Source organism: Myiozetetes cayanensis, unplaced genomic scaffold, assembly GCF_022539395.1.
Source record: "Myiozetetes cayanensis isolate MyiCay16 unplaced genomic scaffold, myiCay2020 scf5-8, whole genome shotgun sequence".
NCBI classification, from domain to species: Eukaryota; Metazoa; Chordata; class Aves; order Passeriformes; family Tyrannidae; genus Myiozetetes; species Myiozetetes cayanensis.
This window is the reverse complement of record NW_026087742.1, coordinates 45492742-45519170: the sequence shown is the minus strand read 5'-3', so window position 1 is coordinate 45519170 and position 26429 is coordinate 45492742. Positions and strand designations below refer to the sequence as shown.

Genomic DNA, 26429 nt, shown 5'->3' with positions numbered 1-26429 from the left:
TCAATTGTATGGGTAAAAGTGAGGTCTTTGGTTACTCCATTGAGTCTTCTGGTATTTACACTGCCAAATTCTGCTCTACTTTTGAAGGTTTCACTCTTGGTTCATTACAGTATCTGTCCTACACCCCCACCATTACTTCCCCTTCTGGCTAAAATGTTTACCAGCTTTTGGAATAACTGTAGGTGTTTTTTTTCTTAGGTCTTAAAAAATAATGAGTTTCTATTTTTCTTTATGCTGTGATAATTAGATTAAGTTAGTCAATGGAGATCAAGACAGGTATGTAAACAGTTAAAAGATAATATTCTTCTGAGGTGTGAAGGCATTAGAAATTAGTCTGCATGTCTTGGTCCTATGAATTGACTCATTGGAGATGGAAGGAAGCCTAGCAGGGGGCTCCATGGACCCACTGCTGGTCACAGTTATACAGCATAGGACCACTTTTAGAATACATTTCCCACCACTTTCTAGTTTAATGCATTTCTTCCTATTACAATGTAACAGGAAGGATTTGGAGGGAGGGGGTTGTGTGTGGGCAGTGAAGTGGGCCCCTATCAAAACTCTACTATTTCTTGCTCCAGTCCTGCTTGGGTGAGTCTTAATATAGATATGACTTGACCAGATGATTCTGCTGCGCTCTTTGGTGTTTTGGGATAGTGTTAGGTTGAGTAGCCATCCAATGTGCTTTTTGAAAGATTGCTTCATGAAAGGCCCAATAGCTGCAGGTGGATGAATCAGGTGGCTCTTTCAAGCTGTTCTGAAGGTTTAAATGCTGCTGCTAAGAATTTATGCAGCTGGGCAGAAATACTGCAAATGAAGAGATATATTTCAGGCCAGTGGGGAAGTATTCCTTATAACTGGTGCATCAAAAAGCCTTGCAGAAAGGTGGAGATGAAAAATTGTGAAGCAGACAAGTCAATGAAAGAAATTAAACCAGAAAAATCTCAGCAAGGCAGGAAAAAAAATGTATTTGATGTGCCACAGTTTAAGGTCATTGAGCCTGGCTGATGGGCTGGATGAGACATCAGACTTTGAACCACACAGTGTTTCAGTGGAGCAGTTGCTTTGGATTCCTTGTTTTATTTGTGTAAAAACAAAGGATGGACATCATGCTGAAAGATTCCTTTGGGACACTTATGTGACATTGAAATTGTCTAACTCTAAAGATTTCTAATAGAGATTACAAAATTATTTTTTTTTGCAACAAAACTCCGTTAGTCAGAAGAATAGAAAGCCTCGTTGGAATATTAAGAGATCTAAGTACATTCAAATGATTGTGAAAAATACCTGCATGAGAAGTGGAGAATAAAAAAATGTGTTTTAATGTTTTTTAATTAATTCTTAAAAAAATGTAGGAAGGTTGTCAGTGGGGAAAGCAGGGATCATAAGTACATTGAAGCTTTTGGTTGGTTGTTTTTTGATTTTGAGTTGTTGTCTTGGTTGCTGTTTGGCTTCGTTTTTTTTTTTTTTGTTGTTCAATTGGTTGTTTTTTTGTTAATTAAGAACCAAGAATTTCATATTGCAAGGAACAAGCATTACTTTACCAGAACTTTTTGCTTTCTAGAATAGAAAGTGAAGGTGTGAAGACCTCTGGAACTAAAGTACTTAAGGAATTGGAAACTTGCCCTTTTTAGATCTCCAGTATTTGTAATGTTTCTGTTCTAAGAGAACTTCCATCCAACTTAAATCTCCCTGGGCTAATGTAATTCCTACCCTTCTTCCAACTCCACCTAATCTACAAATGGCAGCATTCTCTCCATGCTGGATTTAAGATGTGCGGATTCACAGTGTCTGTAAGTTATGAGTGTTTACCTGTGGCTTGTCTGAAAAGCTTGTTGAGCTCAAGCTTTTATGCAAAGTAGTTAGAAGCAAATGAGAGGGAAAAGCGGACTGAAGGGCTTAAGAGGTGATGTGTAGGTCAGACCTCCACATTTCTTAGCTGTGGGGTTTATAGTGTGGAGGTGAGCACACAGCACAGGAGCACGCTTCTACATACAACTAGATCTTTCCAACACACCCACACCTCATTTCTGCTACAAAGTGAAGATAAAATGTGTTTATAGGCACAGTGGATCAGAAGGCAACATGAGTGTCTTGGATGCTTGGCAGTAATTAAAGGAAAGAGCCATGGAGCTGTGCTTGTGAATGGGGTTCTTGTCAAGTGTGTTCATAAATGCCACTTGGCTTATCAAAACGATGTAGTGTCAAGGGAAAGCGGAACTCCTTCAGGAAGTTCCCTCTATTTGTGGGACTAGGGGAGTTCATACAGACTGTGTTAAAGCCCATTACCTGGAGTACAGTTTGATAGTCTGTGGTAGTTGGTGGCATGTAACAGCTTAAAAAGGTGTGTAATATTGAGGCACTGAAAGATAAAAACAATGAGATAATCACAGATACATTGATGAAAGTGGTGTGTGTCAGGCCATGAGCTGCAGTGAACAAGACACTAGAGTCAACTGCAACGAAACCTGTGAACACATTGGGGTCATTTGCCTCAAGGGCAGTGTTTTGCATAATGTAAATAACAGAGGAAGGACTTGTCTGAGGAAGGTTAACTGCTCTTATGTATCAGACTGGAGACCAAGCTAGAATGTGCAAGTATAGCTTTGTTTTATTCTCTTGCAGCACTAGATATTGTTCAAACCTGTGACTACTTTGGGCCATTTCAGTTGTTCATGTCTGTAACTCCATATTAGCACATAGTGATCAAATTCTTCTTAAATTGATGAGGGGTAGTCATAGTAGACAAAACCCATCTATCTGTATGTGTATGTGTAGGGGTGATGTGACAAATACATGGGGCTGAAAGGATGCAGTTGTTAAATGTGTGGTAGTGACTTACAGTGATTAAGCAAAGTCTTTATAAATACTTCAGTGCACTTAAGTCAGAGGAAATTAGTTATGCTGGAATAAATGGGCACAGCATTGTTTTATGGAGAAGACTGGAAGAGATGGAAGGTGGACAATAGGTTGCATGTTCTTCTGAAAACTTTCAAGGAAGGGAACACATAGCAAACAGCCATATGAACTCAGTGATGAAAACAAGTGTGAAAAACTTGCAATGCAAAGCCATTTATGTTTAATTTTTTTCACATAAAAATTGATCTAAATTTAAAAAAATACCAAACATGTAAAATGAAGCACTTCTTGCCTGGAAAAGATGTATGTTTTGGTTTGTTGTGTTGTTGTTTGGTTTTTTTTTGTTTGTTTGTTTTGTTTTTTTCCCCATTTCATTGAAAACTGTCTTTGCACTCACTGTGATCCAAAAGTCTCTCTTAAATTACCTTTGCCACCAAGATCCCATGTTCTTTCTCAGGGGAAAAAAAAACCCCTACACACTGTTTTCTGCTACTGCATTAGTCTAAATTAGTTAGCTATTACTGAGGGGGAACACACACCAAAAAACCAAAACCCCACCCTTTTTCTAAAAGCTACAAGATTCTTGACATTTCAGCTCTTGAAAAGTGTGATTTATGTTAGCCTAAATCAGTCTCCTTGATACTAATCAATACTTTCTCTTGGTTTTAAAACAGGAAATAGCTTCAGTCTGTGTTTAAATCCTGCAATGTCTCATGTCATGACCTTTTAGTAGTTTGTTCCTTTTCTCCCCCTTTCCCTGTTTTTCTTCTTTTCCTTCTCACAAAGACCCCTCAGCTTGTCTTTGGGTTTTTCCTGAACAGTGGGAACTGTAGATGTTTCAGTTTCTGCTTTGGTTATGTGTATCTTAGAGGCTTCCAGTGCCTACTTTCCCACCTTCTTTGGCCTTTCCCTTTGCTTTCCTCTTCCTTTCATATTATGCTGTACTTTTCTCAACTCTTCAGCTTCTTGTGTCCACTTCAACCCTGGGGCATAGGCTTCTAGTGGTCTAAAAGCCTGCTGCTCCATCTGTGGAGATAATGAACTTCTTGACACCAGCTGTATAAATCGCTGTTGTGTATAAATCACTGTGTAGTGTCAAGTCAGTAGGAGCATATGGGAGAGTAATTCTGTGTCCAAACAGGCCTTATGGGCATCCAGTGATACTGTGCATTAGGAAATAGAAAGCCTATATTTCTTTATGGCATTCTGTTGGGTAATTCAGTGGTGTTAAATCCGTTCCTGAAGGAGTGTGGGGACACTTGGTATCTCTCCAGTGGTTTTCATTTGTTTCACTTGGAGACCTGACAAACCAAAAGTATTGAAAGGCTAGGAGTCTTAGCTGAGTAGACACGTATTAAGAGAACTCTGCACATAACTTTAGCAGACCTTGGCATAATTAACAGGATCTTCCAGGAGAGGCCCAAGGACTAAGCTGGCTGGGATATTATGCTTAGCTTTTGCAGACATTGAGAGTGGAGGCTCCTGGCAGGGCAGCTGTCTGACAGGACACTGCTACTGGAAGGAATGCTGATGTTAATTTATTCATTCATGTACCAGGATAAACAGATGGCACTGCTACACTAATGCATATTTTCTTTCCCCTTGGTGCAGGTATTTACTGTCTTTATGAACAGAAAATGTTTTAAAAAAAAAAGTGCAGAAGAAATGTCTGCTAACTTAATGACCGCTTTATTCCTTGTTCCTTCCCTTCAAGATATGTTTTTTTGGTTTGTGGGGGTTTTTTTGTTGGTTTTTTTTTTAAGAGCTTAGTCTCATGAGTGCTGTCCTCAAGTTCAGCTTCCTGGTTGGAAATCTACATGCGGTAATATAATATTCTTTTCCAGGAAAGATTTTTATGGCATATGTAAATGAAATAAGACCAGCCCCTGGTGGTATTGACAGGATGCTGAGAAGGAAGCTGACTGTGTATTAACGTGCTTGGAGCTTAGGTCATTCTCACCGAACCCTGCAGCTCTGTGAGGTTCAACTGCTTGGTGGAGATGACTTTGCATTCTTTCAGTGACCCTTTGTAAAATACTGTTTCGTTGATGAGAATTTTTTTTTTCCCCAGCCATCTCTTTCCTAAATTGTAGATGATACTGAATTGGATGTGTAATAGTTCTGTTTATACAGGCATAATTAAAGAAATGTGAGCAGGAATCGATCCAAAATCTGGTGTAAACTTTACAATGGGAATAATCACTTTCTTTTGTGATCATTCAATTCTCTGCATCAAACTGACTTCTCCATATTTTAATCCCTTTGCGACTGGTGTGGTTTCCTTTACTTAAACTTTCAGAGAAACTTTGATTTCTATCAATTTCTTTGTTTTCAATAGTGAGGACTTTTAGTGGGAGGGGAGTGAGATTTCAGGAGACATGAAATGTCACTGGAACATGAATGTGCCAAAGCAGTTTATAGGCTTACTGTGGCATTAGATGTATTGCCCTTTTAGAAAGTGTTCTTTTGTGTTGACAACTTGGTTTGAGGAAACTTCAGAAATCTCTTTCAGGAACAGGAGAAAATCGATCTGGACAAAAATGATCTTAATGTTGCACTTGATGAAATGTGTGTTAGTTGGTACATTTCTTGCAGAACTGATCACGTTGCCTTATCTCACAACTGGAGGCTTCCTTGGGATTCTGTAACAATGAGAAGAGTATTTGCTATGCTCAGGAAGCAGTAAATGTTGTCTGCTTTTTGTAGTGCTGTGTTGAAAGCAAAGCTTCTCACAGGTTCTTTTGCCTTTTAGCAAATATGTGTAGCGTAAGGAAAAATATCCTTGAATTGAATAACTGGTTGTTTCCACCAAGTATTCTCTGTTTAGAACGTTGATAATAAAGCTGAGGAACTTCTGTCAAGCAAAACACTAGCAAAGGAGGAAAAACTAGTTTGTCTGATGCAAATTTTGTTGTACCCTCTATGGGTTGAAGAGGCCTTTGACATCTATTCAGACAGAGTGATGAGTGGATGCCGTCACCCAAAACATTGTAGATAGACTGATCTCTAAGTCTTTCAGTTCTGCAGTGGTGCCCAACATCTTGTTATAAAACACCTGTAGTACAGTTCATATTGAAACACTTGCAGGGCCATGTGCTCTAATTATCCTCTGCTTTGTACCAAAACTTCTGCCCTCTTATTCTTCTCTCCTTGTAAGTGGTGGCTCCTCCCCCTCATCTGATAACATGAGCACATGCATTTGCTGTTCACATTCACTTCAGGTAAGAATAAAGGCATTAGCTGAGATGAATATACTTTGGAGAAATACTGGTTTAATGTTTTTGCTGCTTTTGAGATGGCTTTTTATGTTGAAGGACAACTCCAGAATGGTCAAAGAGAAATATTGAGTGTCTTTTTGCATGTACATGATGTCGGAGCTCTTGCAGGGGGTGGTGGGGGGAATCTTGATGTAATGAGATCTTTGTTATCCTTTCCTGGTGAGAGCTCCTTGGGAGCTCTCTATCCCTTTGTGTTTCCTGTTTGCTTTGTGTTCTTGAAGTGCATTAGCTCAATTAGGCATTTAAGACAACGGCCACCAAAGAAGCAAAGGAACAAAAATATCAGTAAATACTCAAGTATGTGTAAGAAATTGATTCTCCTTGTCAGCTGTCTGACATTTTAGGAATAGTGGTAGCTGTGCTTTCTTATTTTTATCCTATGCTTCTCATATCTTTAGGGGGTTTCCTTAGAACTAATGATTAAAGTTGGTTAAAAGCTGAATATTCTAAAACATTCCATTGCTGTTGCATGCTCTTTTTGTCTCTCACAGGTAAAGTAAAGAAGAACCTATGGTACGCATGCAACAAAATGAAATTAAATACTTTCATTTTCTTTACAGCTGATTATTCAATTAGAAATTGTTATCTTGGGATATTTTTGTGAAGATCTATATTATCCTGTCATCAGATTTGATTCTTAAAGGTTGCTGCAACCTTCAGGTATACCATTTACAAAAACTGGGGAGTTATTTAAATCTAGAACAGAACAGTAGTGAAAGGCACCCTGCAACACGAGGTCTGTTATTACAGAAGTGTTAGGCTCTGCCAGATACAGAAAAGACAAAATGTGAGGTAAGGAGATCATAGCAAATAAAGCATGTGAATCCATAATGTTCATTAAAAGGCTGGCTTTTCTTTTTTGTGAACACCTCCTTTCTCAGAAAGACATAGGCAATGAGAGTAGAAAAAGAAACTTGAAATCTCCATGTTCATAAATACTGCAACTTTTCAGAATTTCTTGGATGTTGGAGCTATTCTGCATTTTTTTTCAAGTTGTTATGTGCTCTCAGTGGTAACTGATTTCTTTTTGCCTAGGTGAAAAACTTGTAGAAAAGCAGACTTAACCACTGTCAGGATTTCAGTTCAAAGTGATAAGGGGCAAAATACCTGTCATGACAGTGCATTATATTTCACTGTACAAATTGTTATCCTGGTCATTGCCGTTCTAGATTTAGGGGAACTGGATTGTAGCTTTTCTCTTCCAAGAGGTTTTTAGTAGGCTATCTCCAAACTTAATGGATAATGTTGCAGTATAAGTATTCTTTGACTAGTGTTAAAACCATATAGAAACTTGTATTTGCTGTAGTTCTCAGCTAATGATCTTAAGTCTGTTTTCCTGTATTAGTTGCAGTGGTTAGTGTTGGACCAGACCCAGTCTAATCCAGTTTTTGGTCTCAAACAGTGACCAGTAGTCACTGCCTTGGCAATGTGTGTATAGGTAGTAAATGAAACTTCTCTTGCCAGGAACTGTATCTTCATCTTGTTTTCATAGTTCTTCACTGATTGTTTTTTGTTCATAATTTTTAAGTCTTTCTTTATGAATGTGTTTAAATTCTAATCTCAGTTAGATATTTGTCTATAGTATCACGCTAGGGAAAGGGTGTTATGTACAGTGCAGAGGAAGTATTTCCTTTTGCTTTTAAATCTGCCTGGGAATTTCATTGGGTGCCATCAAGTTCTTGCATTTGAAGAAATTATGGATAATCATACCCTGGCTACTTTTCTTCTCCCCCTCCTCCCCATCCAATATGTCTCCAGTATATTGACTTTTAGTTGCCGTTTTCAGGCAGAGGGTCCTTGTTTGAAAGAACTTCAACATTTTTGTTCTTTCATGCCTCCTGGTTTTTGGGGTTTTTTTGGTTGTTTGGCTTTTTTTGTTGTTGTGGTTTGTGTTTGTTTTTTTTTTTTTTTAACTTCTTTTCATCTGATTGAGTGAGAAGAGCTGCCTGTCAAGAGTGTTGCTATGCAGTGGATTTATGCATTTGCGTAATGGGGAGTGGTGTTGTTTATATTTTGTGGGTTTATAAAGTTGTTGCCTTTTTGGACATAGCTGAGCAATTTCCTTACTGATATGCTGAAGGTATGTAAATGTATGGCTTCTAGATAGTCATGTCCAACGTGAGACCAGGACTGAGACAGATCAGTAGCTATCATACCTGTATTTGTCTGAGATGCATTAAACAGGCCTCCATATGTATAAATTCTTTTAGGGACTGGCTTTGGTATGTGTATTGAAAGTACCACATGAAGCAGGCTTGAGCTAAGTGCCCTCTTTAGACTGTGCGAGTTTAAAACCATAGCTACATTTTTTTACCCCTGAGATCGGGTTTGGGTAAGGTATACCACTCATCTCCTGCTGTGCCACTTGAAGAATCACAGGGTCAGAAGGTATGCTGAGTTGGAGGGGACCCACAAGGATTGAGTCCAACTCTTAGCCCTGCACAGGACCATCCCAAAGAGTCACCCCGTGTGCCTGAGAGTATTGTCAAAATGTTTCTTGAATTCTGTCAGGTTTCGTGGTGTGACCACTTCCCTGGGGAGCCTGTTCCAGTGCCCAGCCACCCTCTGGAGGAAGAACCTTTTTCTAACATCCAACCTAAACCTCCCGTGACACAACTTCAGGCCATTCCCTCGTGTCCTGTCACTGGCTATCACAGAGAGGATCAATGCCTGCCTCTCCTCTTCTCCTCATGAGGAAGCTGTAGACTGCAATGAGGTCTCCCTTCAGTCTTCTCCAGGCTGAACAGTCCAAGTGACCTCAACCACTCCTCATGCGATTTTCCCTCAAGGCCCCTTCATCATCTTCACTGCCCTCCTTTGGATGCTCTCTAAGAGCTTAATATCTTTCTGTGAATCTTTGGTTTCTAAATACTGTTTCTGTTGTTGCTTCCATCAGTTATTCAGAGAGGTAAATACCTTCATCTTGTCTAACTTTATCCCTGTCCACGGAAGGAGGGTACTTACATCTGTCAGTACCTAAAGAAACAATTTATTTAATTTTTTTGGTTTTTATGCATGTCGGACTTTAACCAGAGATTTGTTTTCCTAGCAGTTAAATAACTTCAAATTATAGAGTACTCATCACAGAGAAGACAAAAAAAAAAAAAAAAAGAGATTGTGCTGAACCCTGGGAAGGTAAAATGTAACACATTGTAGCCAGAGTTTGTACTACTTGTGACACACTTGAAAGTCATACACCATTGGTTCAGATTTATTTTTGCGTGTCTCTTAGTGTTCTTCTGTAAACACTACAGCAGTTTTGTGAAGAAACGGGGTATTGGGACTAGTGGAAAGTTGAAAATGTCTTTTTATGAAGTTATGCCAGAGGAGTTTGTTTGGAAGCTCTCCAGTTGAAGGGATGTTGAAGGAAAGGTGAGTCAGTGAAATGGAAGACAGAAGAAGGATTTTAAGCAGAATAAAAAGTGAAGAGAGAGGTCATGTTTGTTTTCTCTAATTATGATTTCAGGAGAGTAACTGGCTGCAAAATTAGTTAATTATCTTGCGTTTATTGTAAACTCCTGTGCTTTCTCTAAAGACACCAGAAGTGCCTTTGCTTCATAAATCATGTTAAATCAAAGCACTTTCATTATATTACAGAGCTCTGTAAATTGATGTCACAACTTGAGAAAAACACTTTTATCTGCAAGCACTTAAGAATGCTGGCACTTTCAGAACCAAGCAAGACATTAGTAACTGGCTTGTTCAGTTCCTTTCAGCTTTCATGCTGACACATACCATATTGAAGACATGGGTTGTTTGTATAATACTTGGTTTGATCTTTTTTCCTGGTACTTTCGGTACTGTTGAATCAATCAAAGGAAGTTACTGCTCTGTTGGGCATTAGCATACGTTTAGATATTTCTGTATTAAGAGCTGTTCACCGAGGAGAAGGCTTTTATGTCAAAAGGAGAGTAAACATTATGACTGTGGCTGCTTTGAGCTGTTGACCCACATATATATGAAAGCGAGCCTGTTTGTACTAGCAATTATACCAGTTTCCCTCCTCTTTCTGAAATTTGAATTCATTTAGTCTTTAGCAACTGTGTGAAGGCTACAGATGGGGAAAGGACTCTCAGTGGCTCTTGTGGTGGTTTGCTTGATTTGTTCATTCGTAAGCATGCACAACAGAGTTGATTTCTTTATCTACTGCTTCACGATGTACTGGGAGTAGTAATGCAAAGGCAGTTGCTGATGCTAAATATTCATAATTTGTGCCTGACATGTGGATGTAACTTCCCTCAGAAACTTTTTAAGATGAACTTACTGGGAGGACTCAGTTATACAGAGGACTGACTAATCATCTGGATGATTCAAGCCTCATTAAATTCCATGGAAGGATTAATTTTTTGACTGGGTTTGTAGTAACTACTGTCAGCTACTAAATTGAATAAAGAGCCACTTAAAATGCACTTGTGGCTTTCCTAATGTCTTACTTATACTGTTTTATATATGTCACAGATAAGTAGTCAAGTTCAGGAAGGGATAGAGAAGAATAAAAGTGTGTCTCAGATATAAAAGGCTGGGAAATCTTATGGTAGAAGTTAGCATTGACTATGATAATTATGGTCCAGTGCAACCGAAAAACATTTTTGTTAAAACCTCTGTCTTTGGTCAAACTTCTTTGCAGATATCTGTGACATGGCATCTAGGAAGTTTCCAACTCTAATATATATTCTTAAGTTTCAGAGCAACTGTATTAGAGAAATTAGGCTAATGGTCATTTTTCAGTTCTACTACTTATTCCTGCTCAGTTTCTTAAATCAGGAGAATTAGATTGAGTTCTCACTTTCTTTTTATCTAGCAAAGGTGAAGGCAAGAAACTAGAAATGTCTATTACTACAAGGCCTTTCTCTGAGAAGTAGGGTATGATCAGACATTATGAACTAATGAGATGAAAATGTTACTTTTTGCTGGATTTGGAAATAGTAATGCAGAGAGCGCTAAAAATCGAAGTCTTGGAGAGCTGACCCTCTTGGAAGCAATCTTTCCCATGTGGAACTTTTTTTGTTGGATCAGAATAGTTTCTGTTGAGTCTACACTGGCTGTCTAGCTTTCTCAGGAGATGTTTATTTCTTTTGATGGATAGACTTTTATGCCAGATGTATTTTTTTTTTTAACTGAAAAGTCTGTGGCATAAAATTAACCAAGAAATTTTATAGTGTCTACCCAAAGAGCTGTTAAGTTAAAAGTTGCCAAGTCGAATGTATCCGCTGCTAAAATACAAAAATTTCATGTAAGGAAATTATGCACAAGGTTATTTATATAACTTCAATACCAGTGGGTTATTCAGGCAAAAGAAAGGGGATGATGTGATGGTGAGAAGAGTTTGAAGTGCTGATGGATGAGAAAAAGGCAAGGCTGGAAGGAGAGGACTGTTTATCTGGGGAAGATGCTCCAATAACCTGGGATGATGACTACATGTAGGGGAAGGAGATGACGTCACTTCTCTACTGCAGTGCCCAGTTATGTTGGCTCACTGGAGACCTTTAACACACAAGGCAGCATGTGTGCTAAGTGTACTTGTTTGAAATCCAGGCCTTGCTGTTGACACAACCACGTGAGAACTTTCTTCAGGGACCATTTCAGTCTTTTACTAGGGAAGTACCTCCCTTGTCACTAAACTGAGACTTCAGGAGTAGAACAGTGTAGGTAGAAGTGACCTCTGGAGACTGAGTCCAACCTCTCGCTCAAGGCAGGGTTGTCATCCGGAATACACCATGTTTGCCATAACTTCCTGTAGTAGAGTTTCTGGACAGAGAGGTTCTGCAACCTTTTTGGCAAATCTTTTCCATTGCTTAACAACTTCATGAAAACATCCATAATATCCCTCCTAGCTGTCCCTGCTTGAAGCCTGTGACCGTTGGCCCTTGTTTCATTTTTGATGCAACAGGAGACTTGAGGTAACTCGGTGTTATGCATGAGTTATGCAGTAGTAGTTTAGCAACTGTTGTTGAACTGCCTCTTAACTGTACAAGCCCAAGTGACACAACCTCCTCTTACAAGTTACATATTTTAGAACCCTGACCATCTTTGGAATTCTCTACTGGACTCTCTAGCTTTTCCCCTCTTTTTAACTTGGGCTCAAAACCTGGATATAACTATAGATTTTTGCCTCACCTGTGCTGAGGATAGGGCTGATAATAACTTGTGTCTTTGGTCACTCTTGTGTCCTGGGTCACTACCTAGTGGTGTGCCTCAGTCACACTAATTGTGCACTTCTGACTCACACGGAACCTGATGCCCACCATAACCAGGTTATGGGTTATGGGCTGACCATTTCCAAACCTACCATGGGGTTATTCTTTTCCGAGGTGTGGAGCTTTACCCTTCTCTGTCGGAACTCGGTGAGGGTGTTGGCTCAGTCTCTGAATTTCTGAAGGTTCCTTTCAATAAAAGCCCTTTGATTTGTTGTAATGTAGTCCATCTAGTTCAGCATCGTTTGCGGGCTTGCTGAGGGTTATCCCATTTGTCGGCATCTGGGTTACTGATGATGTTGAGCAGGATGGAATCTCATGGTCATTGCCAATTGGACATAGAATGTTTGACCTTGTTCCTGTGAACTGTATTCTGTACAAAAGAATGTTGTATTAGTTGTGTCTCAAATACATTAAAATGTCTGGATCCTCACTTGGACTAATTGCTGTGCCTTGCTTCAATGTGTTGTCTTGTGTTTGGGATATTATTTGTACTGGCTATGAACAATGTGAATATGAATAAACTCTGTGCTCCTAAAAACTAAATAGCAGAGTCTTCACAGTACTATTATACTTGAGTACATGTAGAGAATAAGCAGTTTTTCTGTTTCATGTAAATCATTTGGATTTTTTTTTTTTTTACATTCACAAGATTTAGTAATTTACTTTTGGCATTTAGTCTGTTTTTATAGAGGTTTTTTTGTAATCTGAATTGTTAGCTTTGATTTTTAAGTCACAATCAAGTGTGAGCATAAGGCTATTAGTAGTTTGTGATCTTGATGTTTTCCTGTTATACTCCTGGGAGAGTTGCTCATAAAATCTCTCTCCATCTTCATGAAATGAGTGTTTTGTACACTTTCAAGTTAGATTAGAGTTGCTGTGGCCTCCTGGATTCTTGTGGTAGAAACCTTTGATTATACCTTGCACATTGCTGCCAGCAAACTTCTGGCAAGGCTACTCCAACCCTATTTGGAGAAATAGGGTGTAGAGAGCTGTGTAGATGAATACAAAGTGTAATCACTTTTTAAAGGTTAGTTTAAGAAAATGTAATGCCTAGAAGATGTGTGCTGCTGGCTTCTTTGGTGGTTAGCAAACAAACTATGCCATGAGAACTCTTACAGTGGATTCCCATACACAGTTGTCACTAAAACAATTGACACATCTGATTTTAGGAGGCTTGAGGTCAGCGTCTTGTACATTGCCTCAGTCTCTTCCCCTTCTGCTCCCCAGGATCTGTGGCACAGTTTATTAAAGATAGTATCTACATACCTTGTATCCTGCAGTGTAGAGTAGCTTGTAGAAGGCATTTGTTGCATGTCTGAGTCTGTTGAGCATGAGAGCTTTTCACATTATCACATCTGTGTTCAGCTTCTGCAGTGTGTCGTAAGGTCTTGCTTTCCAGTTACCGGTTCATATTTGAACGTGGGATTCACTTTTTACCTCAATACCTGTTTGGCTATAGGATTTTTCAATGTGTTGTATTTGAAAATGAATTGCTGTTACTTGAATTTTGACAATATGTAAAATTTATAAAATTATCAGCTTTTTTTTATATCTAGTAAAGAGATGTAAGTGAACTTAAGCTTCAAAGTCTTAGCTTGTAACTAAAAGATAGACTAAAATTTACTGTGTAAATTGACAGTTGACTACATGCTGCTTAAAAAGCTGTATTATTGAGTCAGGTGAGCATGCATCTGCTCTTTCTCTAAACAGAAATTACTGTGAAGTGTCTTGCTTTTCATGGCTGGATTTAAAAAGGAAAGATCACCTTAGCCTTACTGGTATGCTGTGGTACATATGGAGAGTATCCTATCTAACTCAAAAAAGCTGCTTTCCTATTTCCTTTAGAGCCTGTTTTTTAGCACTGGGCAACTCATTGTTTTTCGTTGCAGGTTTTTTACTTCTAATCTGGTTTGAGTCATGAAGAGTGTCAGTGAATTCAATTTGACTTCTAGCAGTTCCCTTTTTGTCTCTCAATGTCCATGGCATCTTTTTAATGAGATGTTTCACGTGGTCTTGCTCATTTAGCTCTTCCAGTTGTAACCGAGGCTATGGGTGATCTAAGTGTTACATTAGCAATAATGAGGTTACTCTGTCTGATACTTCAAATTTCCTTGGCACTAATTACTTGGACACACTCAAATTCAGCATTACTTTGGCACTAATGGTCTGAAGCAGGCCAGTGCTTAAAAATCATTGTTGCAGTGAGAGGACATTTCTCTTCTAAGAGTATGTATGGTACAGAAGTATATGTGGAAGAAATCTGTTCTTCTCTGTTCCCAGTAATGCACTGGTACTTCATGCTGCCTCTTAGTTGCCCAACAGTTCACCTTAAAAGACCACAAGTTAATAGGAAAGGGCTCATTAAAATACCCTCTGAAATGTTTCAAAGCTGTTTTTTCTCTCCAGGAAAGAAGGTCCTTTAGGCAGTGTCCTTCTGCCAGCTTTCAGGAAAAGATTAACTTAAATGCACCTGCTTTCTCTATGCTGTTTCAAACCTCCTTATGTGTAATTGTTCATATGTCTGTCTTTATTCCTTTAAGTAGATGGGGTGGTGGATGGGTGGATCTATCCTGGCAGCAATTACTTAGTATTAACTGTGTCCTGTGAGACATGGGCATATATGTTACCAAACTGGAACTGCAGCATTTTGTGTCCTTTCTGTAAAGGTGCAAATGTCTGACATTCTGAAGACTTGGCTCCTAGTTCTGTATTCTTAACCTAATTCAGGAAGCAAAATTGTTGATGTAGTTTGAGATATTTAGCACAATATTTGTGCGCTTTTTTGACTCTCTGTACTCCATGGACCACTGTCCCGTGCAAAGGTCCATCTGTTCTGGTATGGCTGGATCCTGTGGTCAGAAATATGGATGAGAATAAAACTAAAAATTGTATGTGGAAAAGAAAAACAGCTCTGAGAGTTAAGACACATTCAGGAAATCAGAGATGTAATTTCTTTGATGCCTTTTTTTTTTTTTTTGTCAAAACCATTTAAGATCCCTTTCAGTAACAGCAAGGTGGCCAGTGTGGAGCTTTGAAAAGGCATAATTCTGAAGTCAGTGCAAGTTTGGGAAAACAGAGGAAATTGTGTTTTGTGAGGCTTCTCCCTGTGTGTGAGGCACTTCAGGCTGTGCATATATACACTGTTAATAAGGAGGAGTAAGGAGCAAGCATGAACACTGGACTGTGTGTGTTCATCCTGTGCTATTGAAGTGCTCTCTGGCTCTGCCTGGACTGCACCAAAGTGCTTGCATAAACTTCTGGGGACAGTCCGCTCCAGCAGCTTGGCTGAGGTGAGACTGGACCAGGTTGGCCTCTTCTTGTCCAACAGTTGCCAACACTGTTACAGCAAGTGGTGTACTTATGCTTCATGTGACAGCGTGTATGGCTTTGGTTTCATGTGCTCTTCTGTGCAACAGAGTCCTCACACTTGAAGGGTTCTTGACAAACAGGCGTGCAGGGGACAAATATAGTTGTGTTCACTCTGGTCTGTTTTTCTATTTTGCTGTTACAGAGGCAGCTGCTATTAGTCAAAGTTCGTTTTCATAAACCACAGGACATATCCATGCCTTAAACAAGATATGGATATGTTGAAGCATGTTTGAGGGTTACAGGTGCCCTAGAACGTGGCCATGTTAGTGGCTGGCTATGTGCAGAGATACAGACATACTATTATTGTATCTTCATGATGTAAAGTTGGTCATATTAACTTATACAATAGGTGGTGGCTGACGACTCTGAAAGCACCCCTTACCCCTATGTGCTGTACTTTAATGCTTTGATTTAATCATGAACTTAAGTGAATAACTGACTTCACTAAGAAAAGCATGAGGAGGGGAAAGAGGAAAAAGAAAGCAGTAATATTCTAGAACAGTATTGCTTGTATTGAATCCGAGGTTAGAGGTTAATTGTCAAGATCCTTTTTTTCAACTTGTGTTTGGGAGTAGTGAAAATGCTGTGAATGTTCTCCTGTAAGTTAATACCTAACCTGGCTTTGGACAGAGGGCGGATTTAATAGTTGACCAAGACTGAGCTGATCCCGGTCAGACTTTCAGTTGTCAGTGTCTTTTGTACATAAAAGTTGTTTCTGAATTTTTATTTTTAATCTTAGTGGGAACACCCTGGTGCTCAACTTCCCTAGCTGTGGAGAGATTATGGAAAGCAGAAGTTGAGCTGTTGTTTTTTTCTAAATGTCTAATGATTAATGGACTTTGCTTGTAGGTGTTTTGTTCTTGTTAAATAGAGATTGAACTTCAGGGAAGGATGGGAAGTAACTTGCATTTTGGTGGTGTTGTAATGAAAATTTTGGGACCTCACTTTTCTTCCCTGATACATGATGACCCTGATTTTTCAGGTATACTGGTAACTCTGAAATTGAAAATCTCATGTTTTTACCAATGTGATACTTTGACGTTGGATAGTGGGTCCTCCACATGGTGGCAACCCTGTGACCATAACTACTGGCTAAGATACCCTGCTCCAGATTGTGTCTGTGTATCTGTTCCAGGAGCATGTAATTCAGAAACCCTAGGCTTTTAAACAATAACATGTAATTGCAAGTTGATTGTTTATATGTATTCTTATATTAAATTCCAGGAGACATTTCATAGAGACAGTGAAAAATAAATCATACAGAGTTACTGGAACTCAGAATGAAGAAAAATAAATTGATGCTTGTAGTGCTGCTGATGGTAGACTCTCTCAGATCTACTAGCTACATATCCCTTCATCTTCTTTCTACATCTGGGTTTGTGGTTTGTTTCTCAGGTATATGATCCTGAAAGCAGTAGTAGTTTATAACAGTAATGCTCTCCAAAGCTGCTTTATTTTGTATTTCTGAGTTGTAGTTAGAGTGGAGGAGCAGAGCACCTGTCAGGCTCCTGAAAGGAGGTTATAGGGAGGGACACATCGTTCTCTTCGCCCAGGTAACAAGTGACAGGACAAGAGAAAGTGTCCTCAAGTTTTGCCAGGTGAGGTTTAGATTGGATATTAGGAGAAAATTTTTCATTGAAAGGTTTGCCAGGCATTGGAATAAGCAGCCCAGGGAAGTGGTTGACTCACCATCCCTATAGGTATTTAAAAGATGGGTAGATGTGGTACTTAGGGTCATGGTTTAGTGATGGACTTGGAAGTGTTGGGTTAATAGTTGGACTTGATGATCTTGGATATCTTTCTCAGCCTTAATGATTCTATGATTCCATGATTGCTACCTATGTGGTGTGGTTGATGCTACCGCAGTATTGCTGTTCTGTTTCTAGAGGCAGGTGCTCATCTGGCTCTTCCAATGGGTCTGTTGGCTTTACTGCAGGGCAGAGCCTCATTAAATGGGCTGCTCTGCTTATTAATGGACATAGTGTTAATTGTCACTTAATTTCACCATGTATTGCAAAATTCTGTAAACTACTCTGCTCTGTGAAACACATGGGTGCTTGCTCTCTGTGCATGCCCTCAAGGTTATAAAGGCACTAATCTGTATATTTTGCAGACTGAAATTTTTTTGCTCTGTCATTAGAAAAAGGCTGATTTCTGTGTTGCATGAGAACTGCTCAGGCTGATTAGCATGGAAATGAATGTGTCTTAATCAGCTTGGGGTGAGGGAAGCCCAAAATTAATTTGATACATTAATTTCACTTTAAAAATTTATTATATCTGTTGCCACTAGTGACCATTATAGTTAAAAATGCAAAATAGTCTCTCATTCAGCACTATGCTTATGCCAACTCATCACTTTGCAAATAATTTGTTTTCCAAACTAGATTTTTCCTATTTAATCATTGCCCCATAAAGCAGGCTGGGGGAAGGGCAGTCAAGACAAAAACGTGCAGGGAGGGGTATCAAAGAAGAAGAAGATGCTGACTTGAAATTTAACCCTGTGTTCACTGAAGTGTTGTATATTATATCACACTGCTTAATACATTAAATCCAGTTTATAAAGAGATTATTTCCTAACCCTTGTCCTCTGGAGATCATTTCAGTGGCGACTGAATGGCAAATGAGTTATTAAAATATGAAATGGAAGTGAGAAATTCTCTAGTGATACATATGTTTAAAAAAAGGAATTTATATAATTAGAAAAAAAATATGAGAATACTAACTGAATTTATGTTCTTCCTGTTCAGAAGACTGTGTAATTCAGTGTTTTTATGACTATGAAGAGAGCTTTATATTAAGAAGTCATATCTCAAGTGATGCAGAAGGAGCTGTTTTAGTAACCATTAAATTAAAAAACTGCCACAAGTCCTGTGAGCATGTATGTGGGAGTGCGTGCATGTGTTTTGACTTAGTGCCCTGCTAAGCATCAGAAATACCCTGTTCTGGATAACCTGAAATTTAAATGCAATGTGTGCTGCTCAGAAAGTCAGGTATATGACTGGCATGTCAGTGAGAGTGAAAACCTGAAGGAAGATATGCCTTTTCTGAAGATGAGGTCACTGAGCTTTTTGAAGTACTAGTTTATTTTATGATGGAATAGGGTAAAATCATGTTCACTGCAATAAAGGGTAGACTCTTAAGGGCCTTTTGTGTTACATTAACAAGGCATTTCAAGGAAGTAGAGTATCAAATTCATGTTTCATGTTAAAGATATTAATGCCTTTGTTTATACCTCTTAGAGCAGAAGAAGGTAACACTTGAAACAGCTTCCTTTTTTGCCTTCCTCTTTGCACAAATAAACATTAAAATTTAAATTGGGGATAAGAATCTCTTAATTTTTAATTTTGTATTGAATTGGGAAGGGTGCTGAATGTATACAGTCTTCAACAGGAATGCTTTAGTCTCCGTTTCAAACTGTGCCTTACTTAGGTGTGGAAGAACTTGTCTCTTCATGGTCCTTGTAAGATGGGCTGGATATAAACTGATCTCTTATAACCTACTTTTTTTTCTGCCTGTATCTTATGGATAAAAGGATTCTAATAGAGTTCACTTATTTTGTCGTTTATTAATCATGTCTCTTTTTATAAAAGAGTTGATAGTTGCAGTTGCTAGTTCTCTGTTAGAACCCTGTCTTCATTTGGTCCTTTAGACTTGAATGCAATAAATAAAACTAATTGTCTTCCAAAATACTGCATTTTTATTTCTGATCTGTGGTTTATTTCTGTATAGTTCAAAGTGTCTGCAGTTTAAGTGGCTGTAGTTTAAGGGCCTTGTGTGAAAACTATCATTTTCAGTTGCTGTTATGTGTCTCTAACTGCAGTAAATACAGATACACAAAGGAACAGAAATAAGAAACTGTTTATCACTTCTTGCTGGCAGTATCATATGGAGTGTAGCTGACCAGTGTGACACAGGGCTGCTTGTGCTGATTGTGTCCTTCCTGTCTCATGTGTGACTGCATCCATCTTGATGTATTAGATGGAATCTGGGAATAAGAGGGATAGCTGCCTTGCCAGATTGCAGAAAGTATGCAATAAAGGAATTGATTACTTAAATCAGTTGAAGTACATTAAAAATTAAAGCTCTATTGCATTGCTTTGCTGGGTTAAAATGGATGTTTGTGTGTTTTGCTTTTATTTACTTTTGGGATTTTAAAAAAATTTGGTATCAAAGTGAATTTGTAAATAGAATGTTTGATACTTGTTTTTAAAATATCACCACTTTACTGTTGGGTTGGGAGGGGGTTTGTTGGTTGGTTGGTTGGTTGGTGGTTCTTTTCTGGGGTTTTTTTGGTTTTTTTTTGTTTTTGTTTTTTTTTTTTTTTGGTGAAACCTTTCACTGTCTTATGACACAATTTATTAATTACTCTAGTTGTCCCATAAAGTATTCATGATCAAAAAAAAAATTGGAAGATTTTCATCTTGTTTAAACTCTCTAAAAAAATAAAGTAAGGCTGACCAAACCTCCCAGCAAAATGTTGAGTCAGATCACTGAATATCTCAAGTTTGAAGGGATGCGTAAGGATGATAGTCTAGCTCCCTGCTCTTCACAGGACTACCTAAGACTAAACCATATAAATATATAATAGAACTGTTCTGAACAGGCAAAACATATCAGGTAAGAAATTTGCTCATAAACATTTTGTACTCAAGCTTAAGAAGTAAACGCAGACTAAATGTTTAAAGCCATTTGGCGCTACTCTACAGAAGTCACTGGGAAACCACTTAAAACATCCTCTGTGGAAACCATCTGTGTTACTGCCCTGTGCTGTGCCCTGTACTGTTTTTTCATGAGCTTCCTCTAAGTTCAAGAGGGATGTTTAAGTATTTACTGATAGTGACAATATAGTACTCCGTTATCTGAAAAGTACTTGCTGCCTTGCCCCTTTCCACTGTTTCCTTGTGAATTTAAGTGATCTAAGGATAATTAGGTCCATATTTTCCTGAGAAGCCCTGGCTCTGGACTCTATTTCTTTCCCAGTTTCTTCACAAGGTGTACTTCTTTGTGCCCTCTCTTGCTTCCACCTGTCCTGTTACAGAGGAAGCAATGTGGTATGAAGGCATGAGTCATCTCCTTCAGGATGGAAACTCTTTTCTCTGTTAATTTGTTAAAGGTGCTGATAAAGACTAAGCAGGTTTGAGCCCAAAGAGAACCTTCTGTTTTTCTGTATTAATTTTTATTCTTTCAAGAGCAAGGCTACTGGAAGGAAGTCCCAGAGGACTTTATATTGCAAAGCTAGATGTTGAATGCTAAACACTTTATAAAGGTGAAGTCTTGACCTCAGGCTATCTGCAACCTGAGTAGGTTAAATTCAGATTGTCAGGGAAGCAGTTTGAGCAAGAATCTGAAGACTTGATCTGGCAGCTACAGCTGTGGTTCTTGAAACTTGACTTTTTTTCCCCCGGAGTATGTGTAAAAGAGAGAACCAGTCTGCATGAAGTCGATTGTATCTGTTTGGAAACATGTTTTTGAGCAGAGGTAATAAAAGTAACTTCAGTATAAACAAATATTTCCAATGAACTCTTGAGTTGCACTCAAAGAACCTTTATAAGAAGCACTGCTGTCTGACCAGTGAATGAATACATGAGTAAGCAGATGATTTGGATGCAACTGATGTTTTATTCACAGCTTAATTCTTACTTGGGTGTATATCAAGGCAAGGTGTATTATCCTGATATTGCTGCAGTGAGCTCTGCAGTGAAAGCTAGGGATGTTCTATCAAATGATAAGTACCAATAGTTGCCTGTCACTGCAGAATTTTATTTTCCAAATAGTTAGTTCTTTTCTTGCACTTTTTACTTTGAACTTATGCATTTGTCTGCAATCTTTGTGAACTTGGCTATTCCTCCTCCCCTTCCAACATATCACCTGGGGGAAGCTGCAGTTTAATAGTACCCTGTGCTATAATCTTCAGTCATTCATGTAGACAGCTTATCAAATGTGGAGAATTGGACCACAGCTCTGATCATCTGGCTAAGGGGATTAATGTTATCTAACGCAGTGTGTTGGTACCAAAGAGATTACAAGGAGCAGAAGAGGTTTGGAAGCTGAGAGAGTGAGTTGAAGGAGGAGGGGTGTAAAACCCCTCAGGAAATCAGTAGCCATTTCAATTTGCAACTTCTGTAGTTAATGTACTGTGTGCAGTAAAATGTATTCTCTGGAGTTGCGGGCTGTATTTGATGGGGAAAGTGTCAAAGAGGATGCTTGCTAAAAAGCTGCTTTTTAGAAGAAACAAGTATAATGAAGTAACGCTTTGTGCTTAAGACTTGTCTTGAAACTCATCTTCTTAAACCAAGTGCATAAATATTTGTGGTATTTATGCATATGTAGTGGTTCAGGTAGTTTGTTTAGTCTTACTAGGCAAATAGGGATGTTAAGCATTAACTGAGTGTTATATAACTGTGGTGTAATTAAATTTAAGTTGGGGAACACAATAAAAGCGTACTCTGCATACATTATGTAGGAGTTGATAAATGCATTTCTATAGAGACGTTCCATTGACTTGCCAAGTAATCATTGTCATAATATGTCATTAATGGCAAAGTTGACTTAAAATCTGAAACCCCACCTACACTGCAGGCACAGGAGTGAATACAGGCTATGTTAGCTTGCTTGACCTGTCCTAGCTAAACTGCACTGGAACAAGCTTGAGCATCTCTGCCACATTTTGGTCATGTCTGAAGTGTCTGTTTAAACTACAGAATCAGAGATACTGTTCTCCTTCTGTCTTTTTTCCTTCCCATGCTCCTTTAAGCATATTTGAAACTAGGAAGCTTCTTAGCTATTTCTATTGCTACATAACTGAAAAGTAAATGAACAGAAACTGAGCTTCATAGAGATGGGTATGTCTGAAAAGGGTGATAACAGATATGCATAGTACTCTGCTGTGAAGAAGTAATTGCAAGAGGGGACTGCCAAAAGTATGTGGTCCTGTGCACTGGAGGTGCCCCCGGGGCTGGTAAGGGGGGGTCTGTGTGCTTATCAATCCAAGCCCTCCAGAACTGTCTCCAAGTCCCTCTGGAGTGCACATTTTGTGACTCAAAGTCCTTTGACTCCTTGCTCCATGCTTGGGTATTTTGTGATGTGAATATTGGGGGAGAGGGAGAGAGTGTGTGGATGATAGAATTGCTTTATAATTACAAACCAATGCCTTTCGTGCACCCTAGGATGATAAGTGCATTGGGGTTTTGTGTTGGTAATTTAACTGGGCCTCTGTAGTGCCCAGTGGTGTTCTCACTGCCAGGTAACAGAGTGCTTCATAAATCTTTCCAGTGGTATTAAGTAAATTTTATGGCTCAGTCAACTTTTTCCTGTACTCGGCTTTTAAGAACAGGACAGCCACTAGGCTTCTCAGGTGGTTTAATTCACATGTGAAGTTTCAGCCCAGCAAATTTCTTTTTCCCCGAATTACCCATCAAGTTATTTTAAGAGTGATTTACTAATAAAATACATATTTAGGTATTTACTAAACAAAATCAAGGCCTTAAAACATAATGCTGATCAAGATAGCTCTGCTTTTTTTTTGATCAGCAGTAATCCAGTCGGGTGTATTAAAGGACTGTGTAAGTTGCTCCCACAGGATGTAGCCTCTGGAAAAAATGCCATGTAAAAACCCCTCTGTCTCCCCTATTCCCCAAGCTCCCCGTTCTCCCCCTATTTTAATAGTAAAGCTTTTAGATATCAGTTACATTCTTTTCCTTGAGTGGTATGTGACTGACTTGAGATGTGGAAAAGTTTTGTCTAAAGCTTTATTTAAGGAAATATAAAATAATTTGGAACTTTAAGTAAAACTGATGGGGAAAGGAATTAGACTTGTTTGTACAGATGGGGTTAGGATGGAAATGTTTAATCTACGCATAGGTATTTCCACAATACCTCATGATTTGGTAACCTCATCCACCTTTTCCATGACAAAAGGGCATTTTGGGTGTCTTATTCAATTTAGAAACCTATTCCTGAGTATTTTTCCACTTTTGCCTGATTTAGACTAGCTCAACTCTGTTGAATTCCATGAATTTTTATTGACTTGAAACTGATATAAAATGAAAGAAGGATCAGATTAAAGTAACTGCCAAAAATATTGATAAGAATATTCAGATGTCATGGAGTCAGCCTTTTGTTTTTGAGTTGGAATTGAGTAATATCATCACTGAAGTTGAAGTTGCACTAGTACACAAGGCCTATGTGAGATCAGGAAGTGGCCTTATGCTTTCTGATGGATTCTGTGTGCATAGTCTGAGATTGGAAAGATGGCCTGGAAAATGGAAAGGTAAGCTGGAGGAGGGAATAGCATCATTTAGTTTGGAAGAGACTTTCAAGGTCATCCTAACACTGACAAGTCCACTACTAAACCATGGCCCTAAGTGCCACGTCCACATGTTTTTTAAATATTTCCAGAATGGTGACTCTACCACTTGCTTGTCAACCCATTCCCTGAAGAAATTTTTCCTAATATCCAATCTAAACCTCCTCTGATACAACTTGAGGTCATTTCCTCTTGTCATTATCACTTTTTACCTGGTGCAGGAGACCCCCACCTTGCTACTGTCTCCTTGGTGATGGCTGTAGAGAGTGACAGGGTGTGTTACCCTACCCCAAGCCTCGTTTTCTCCAGACTGAACAACCCCAGCTCCCCCAACTGTTCCTCATAAAACTTGTGCTCCAGCCCCTTTACTAGCTTCATTGCCCTTCTCTGGACATGCTCCAGCACCTCAATCTCTTTATGGTGAGGAGCCCAAAACTGAACACAGAACGCAAGGTGTGGCCTCACCAGTGCTGGGTACAGGGGGACAATCACTGCCCTGGTCCTGCTGGCCACACTATTGCTGGTATGAGCCAGGATGCCGTTGGCCTCCTTGTCCACTTGGACACACTGCTGGCTCATATTCAGCCACTGTCAACCAATACCCCCAGTCCTTTTCCTCTGGGCAGCTTTTCAGCACTGTTCCCCTAGCCTGCAGTGCTGCAGGAAGCTGCTGTGACCCAAGTGCAGGACAAAGTGCTTGACCTTGTTGAGCCTCATACAACTGGCCTCAGCCCATCAATCCAGTCTGTCCAGATTCCTCTGCAGAGCCTTCCTGCCTTCAAGCAGATCAACACTCTCACTGAACTCAGTGTCATCTGCAAACTGACTGAGGGTGTCCTCGATCCCCTTATTGAGACAGTTGAGAAAGATATTAAACAGAACTGGTTTAATAATAAGGTAAACCTGCAGTACCTTTTGCCAAACCATTGAAAATGTCTCTGTATGTATTAGTGGTCTTTCTTCTCCTGGGTAGTGATGCAGTGCTGGTAGCAGACAGGGAAGCCTACCCTATTAATCTGGAAACCGTTATAGTTGAAGACAAAACTCACTTCTGCAGTGTTGCAATGTAACATCACTGGTGTATGTCAAAGAGTATTACGAGAGGCTGTGGAAGGAAAAAAAACTTTGAAACCTCTAGTACCAGTTTGGTCTCTTTTGCATCAAAAATGAGCAAGTAGAATGTGAAACTATTTTTAAATCTACTTTTTCCTTCTGAAATAGTTTGGCACAGGTTCTGAAGCGTAGTTGTTGAATAAAGAAACTTCCCAGCAACTGCCCTTTGATTATTTCTAAATGTAGATTACAGCTGTCCTTTTGGGAAAGGCACATAGCTCAGCATGTGAGAAACTGACACCTTTTTCTTTCCTTTTCAGAGTATCTCCTCTACAGAAGTCCGAAATAGTAGACATGGTCAAGAAACACGTCAATGCCATAACACTTGCCATTGGGGATGGTGCCAATGACGTAGGAATGATCCAGACAGCTCACGTTGGAGTGGGGATCAGTGGCAACGAGGGCATGCAGGCAACCAATTCCTCGGATTATGCCATTGCACAGGTCAGATGCAAAAAAGAGCAACTGCCATATCATCTTGTCAGAAATGTACTGTGCAGCAATCTAGAGCTTGATGGCTTCTTCTACCCTTCAAACTAGAAGCATCTCTGCTTGTTTCCTTTTCGAGGCACCTATCTGAAACATACTTTGGATATATTTGGGAATTCATTATTGTTTTGTATTCTTCAGGACAAAGCTCCACCTCTCTTCAAAGTTTCAGCTTCCTCCTGACAGCTGTGCAGTATCTTGGTTCTTGAGTAATCAGGGGAAGCACTCTCTGTGGTGCTTGTGTTAATATGCTTTTAAGTAACTTATCTGTCTCGGTGCAAGCTCTTTTCTCTTACTATGGGTAGGGGTTAGAACCAGGTGTGTGAGAGTTTGGCTGTTTGGCAGTTCTTAGAGTTGTCTCCTCCTTATTTTATTCCTCCTACCCCTGTGATGCATCCAAGAATTGGTCACAGTTCTAGAGGGCTGGGCAGCGTTTTTGTTTTACATGTTATTTTGATCGTTATTTGGGTGAGTGCTCCCAAACTCTTCCGTCCAACTGAGCACTGATAACTTGAGCTAAAACGGAGAGCTAAAAGCCTTTTTACCTTTTTTATTGTAATACTGAAGAAACCAAGATGTAGAATAACAACTTTAAAAGAAACAGAAGAAAGGAAGGAGATGCTTCAGTTGCTGGACATCCTCTTAATACTATTTACAGCTGAAGTGCTCTGTGTATGTGTTTGAGACTGATGCAGGGCAAAAAACAGATGGAGCTGATGGAATAGAGATCAATCCACTGTCTCTTCAGTGGTCTGTGAACTTCAGCTAATATTCCCTTCTGGCAGGGTGTAGGCGTATTTGTTCTACCAAGTGACATGAAAT

The 26429-nt window shown here is 39.2% G+C and overlaps 1 protein-coding gene across 3 annotated transcripts in view; it reads left to right on the top strand.

Annotated features, from left to right (window-relative positions):
• ATP8A2 (ATPase phospholipid transporting 8A2) overlaps positions 1-26429 on the top strand; it is a 318028-nt gene that overhangs the window by 140891 nt on the left and 150708 nt on the right. For all 3 annotated transcript variants that reach the window (XM_050334134.1, XM_050334135.1, XM_050334136.1), the window contains one exon: positions 25379-25562. In XM_050334134.1, the coding sequence (XP_050190091.1) occupies positions 25379-25562 (184 nt within the window). The remainder of the gene's footprint in view (positions 1-25378; positions 25563-26429) is intronic.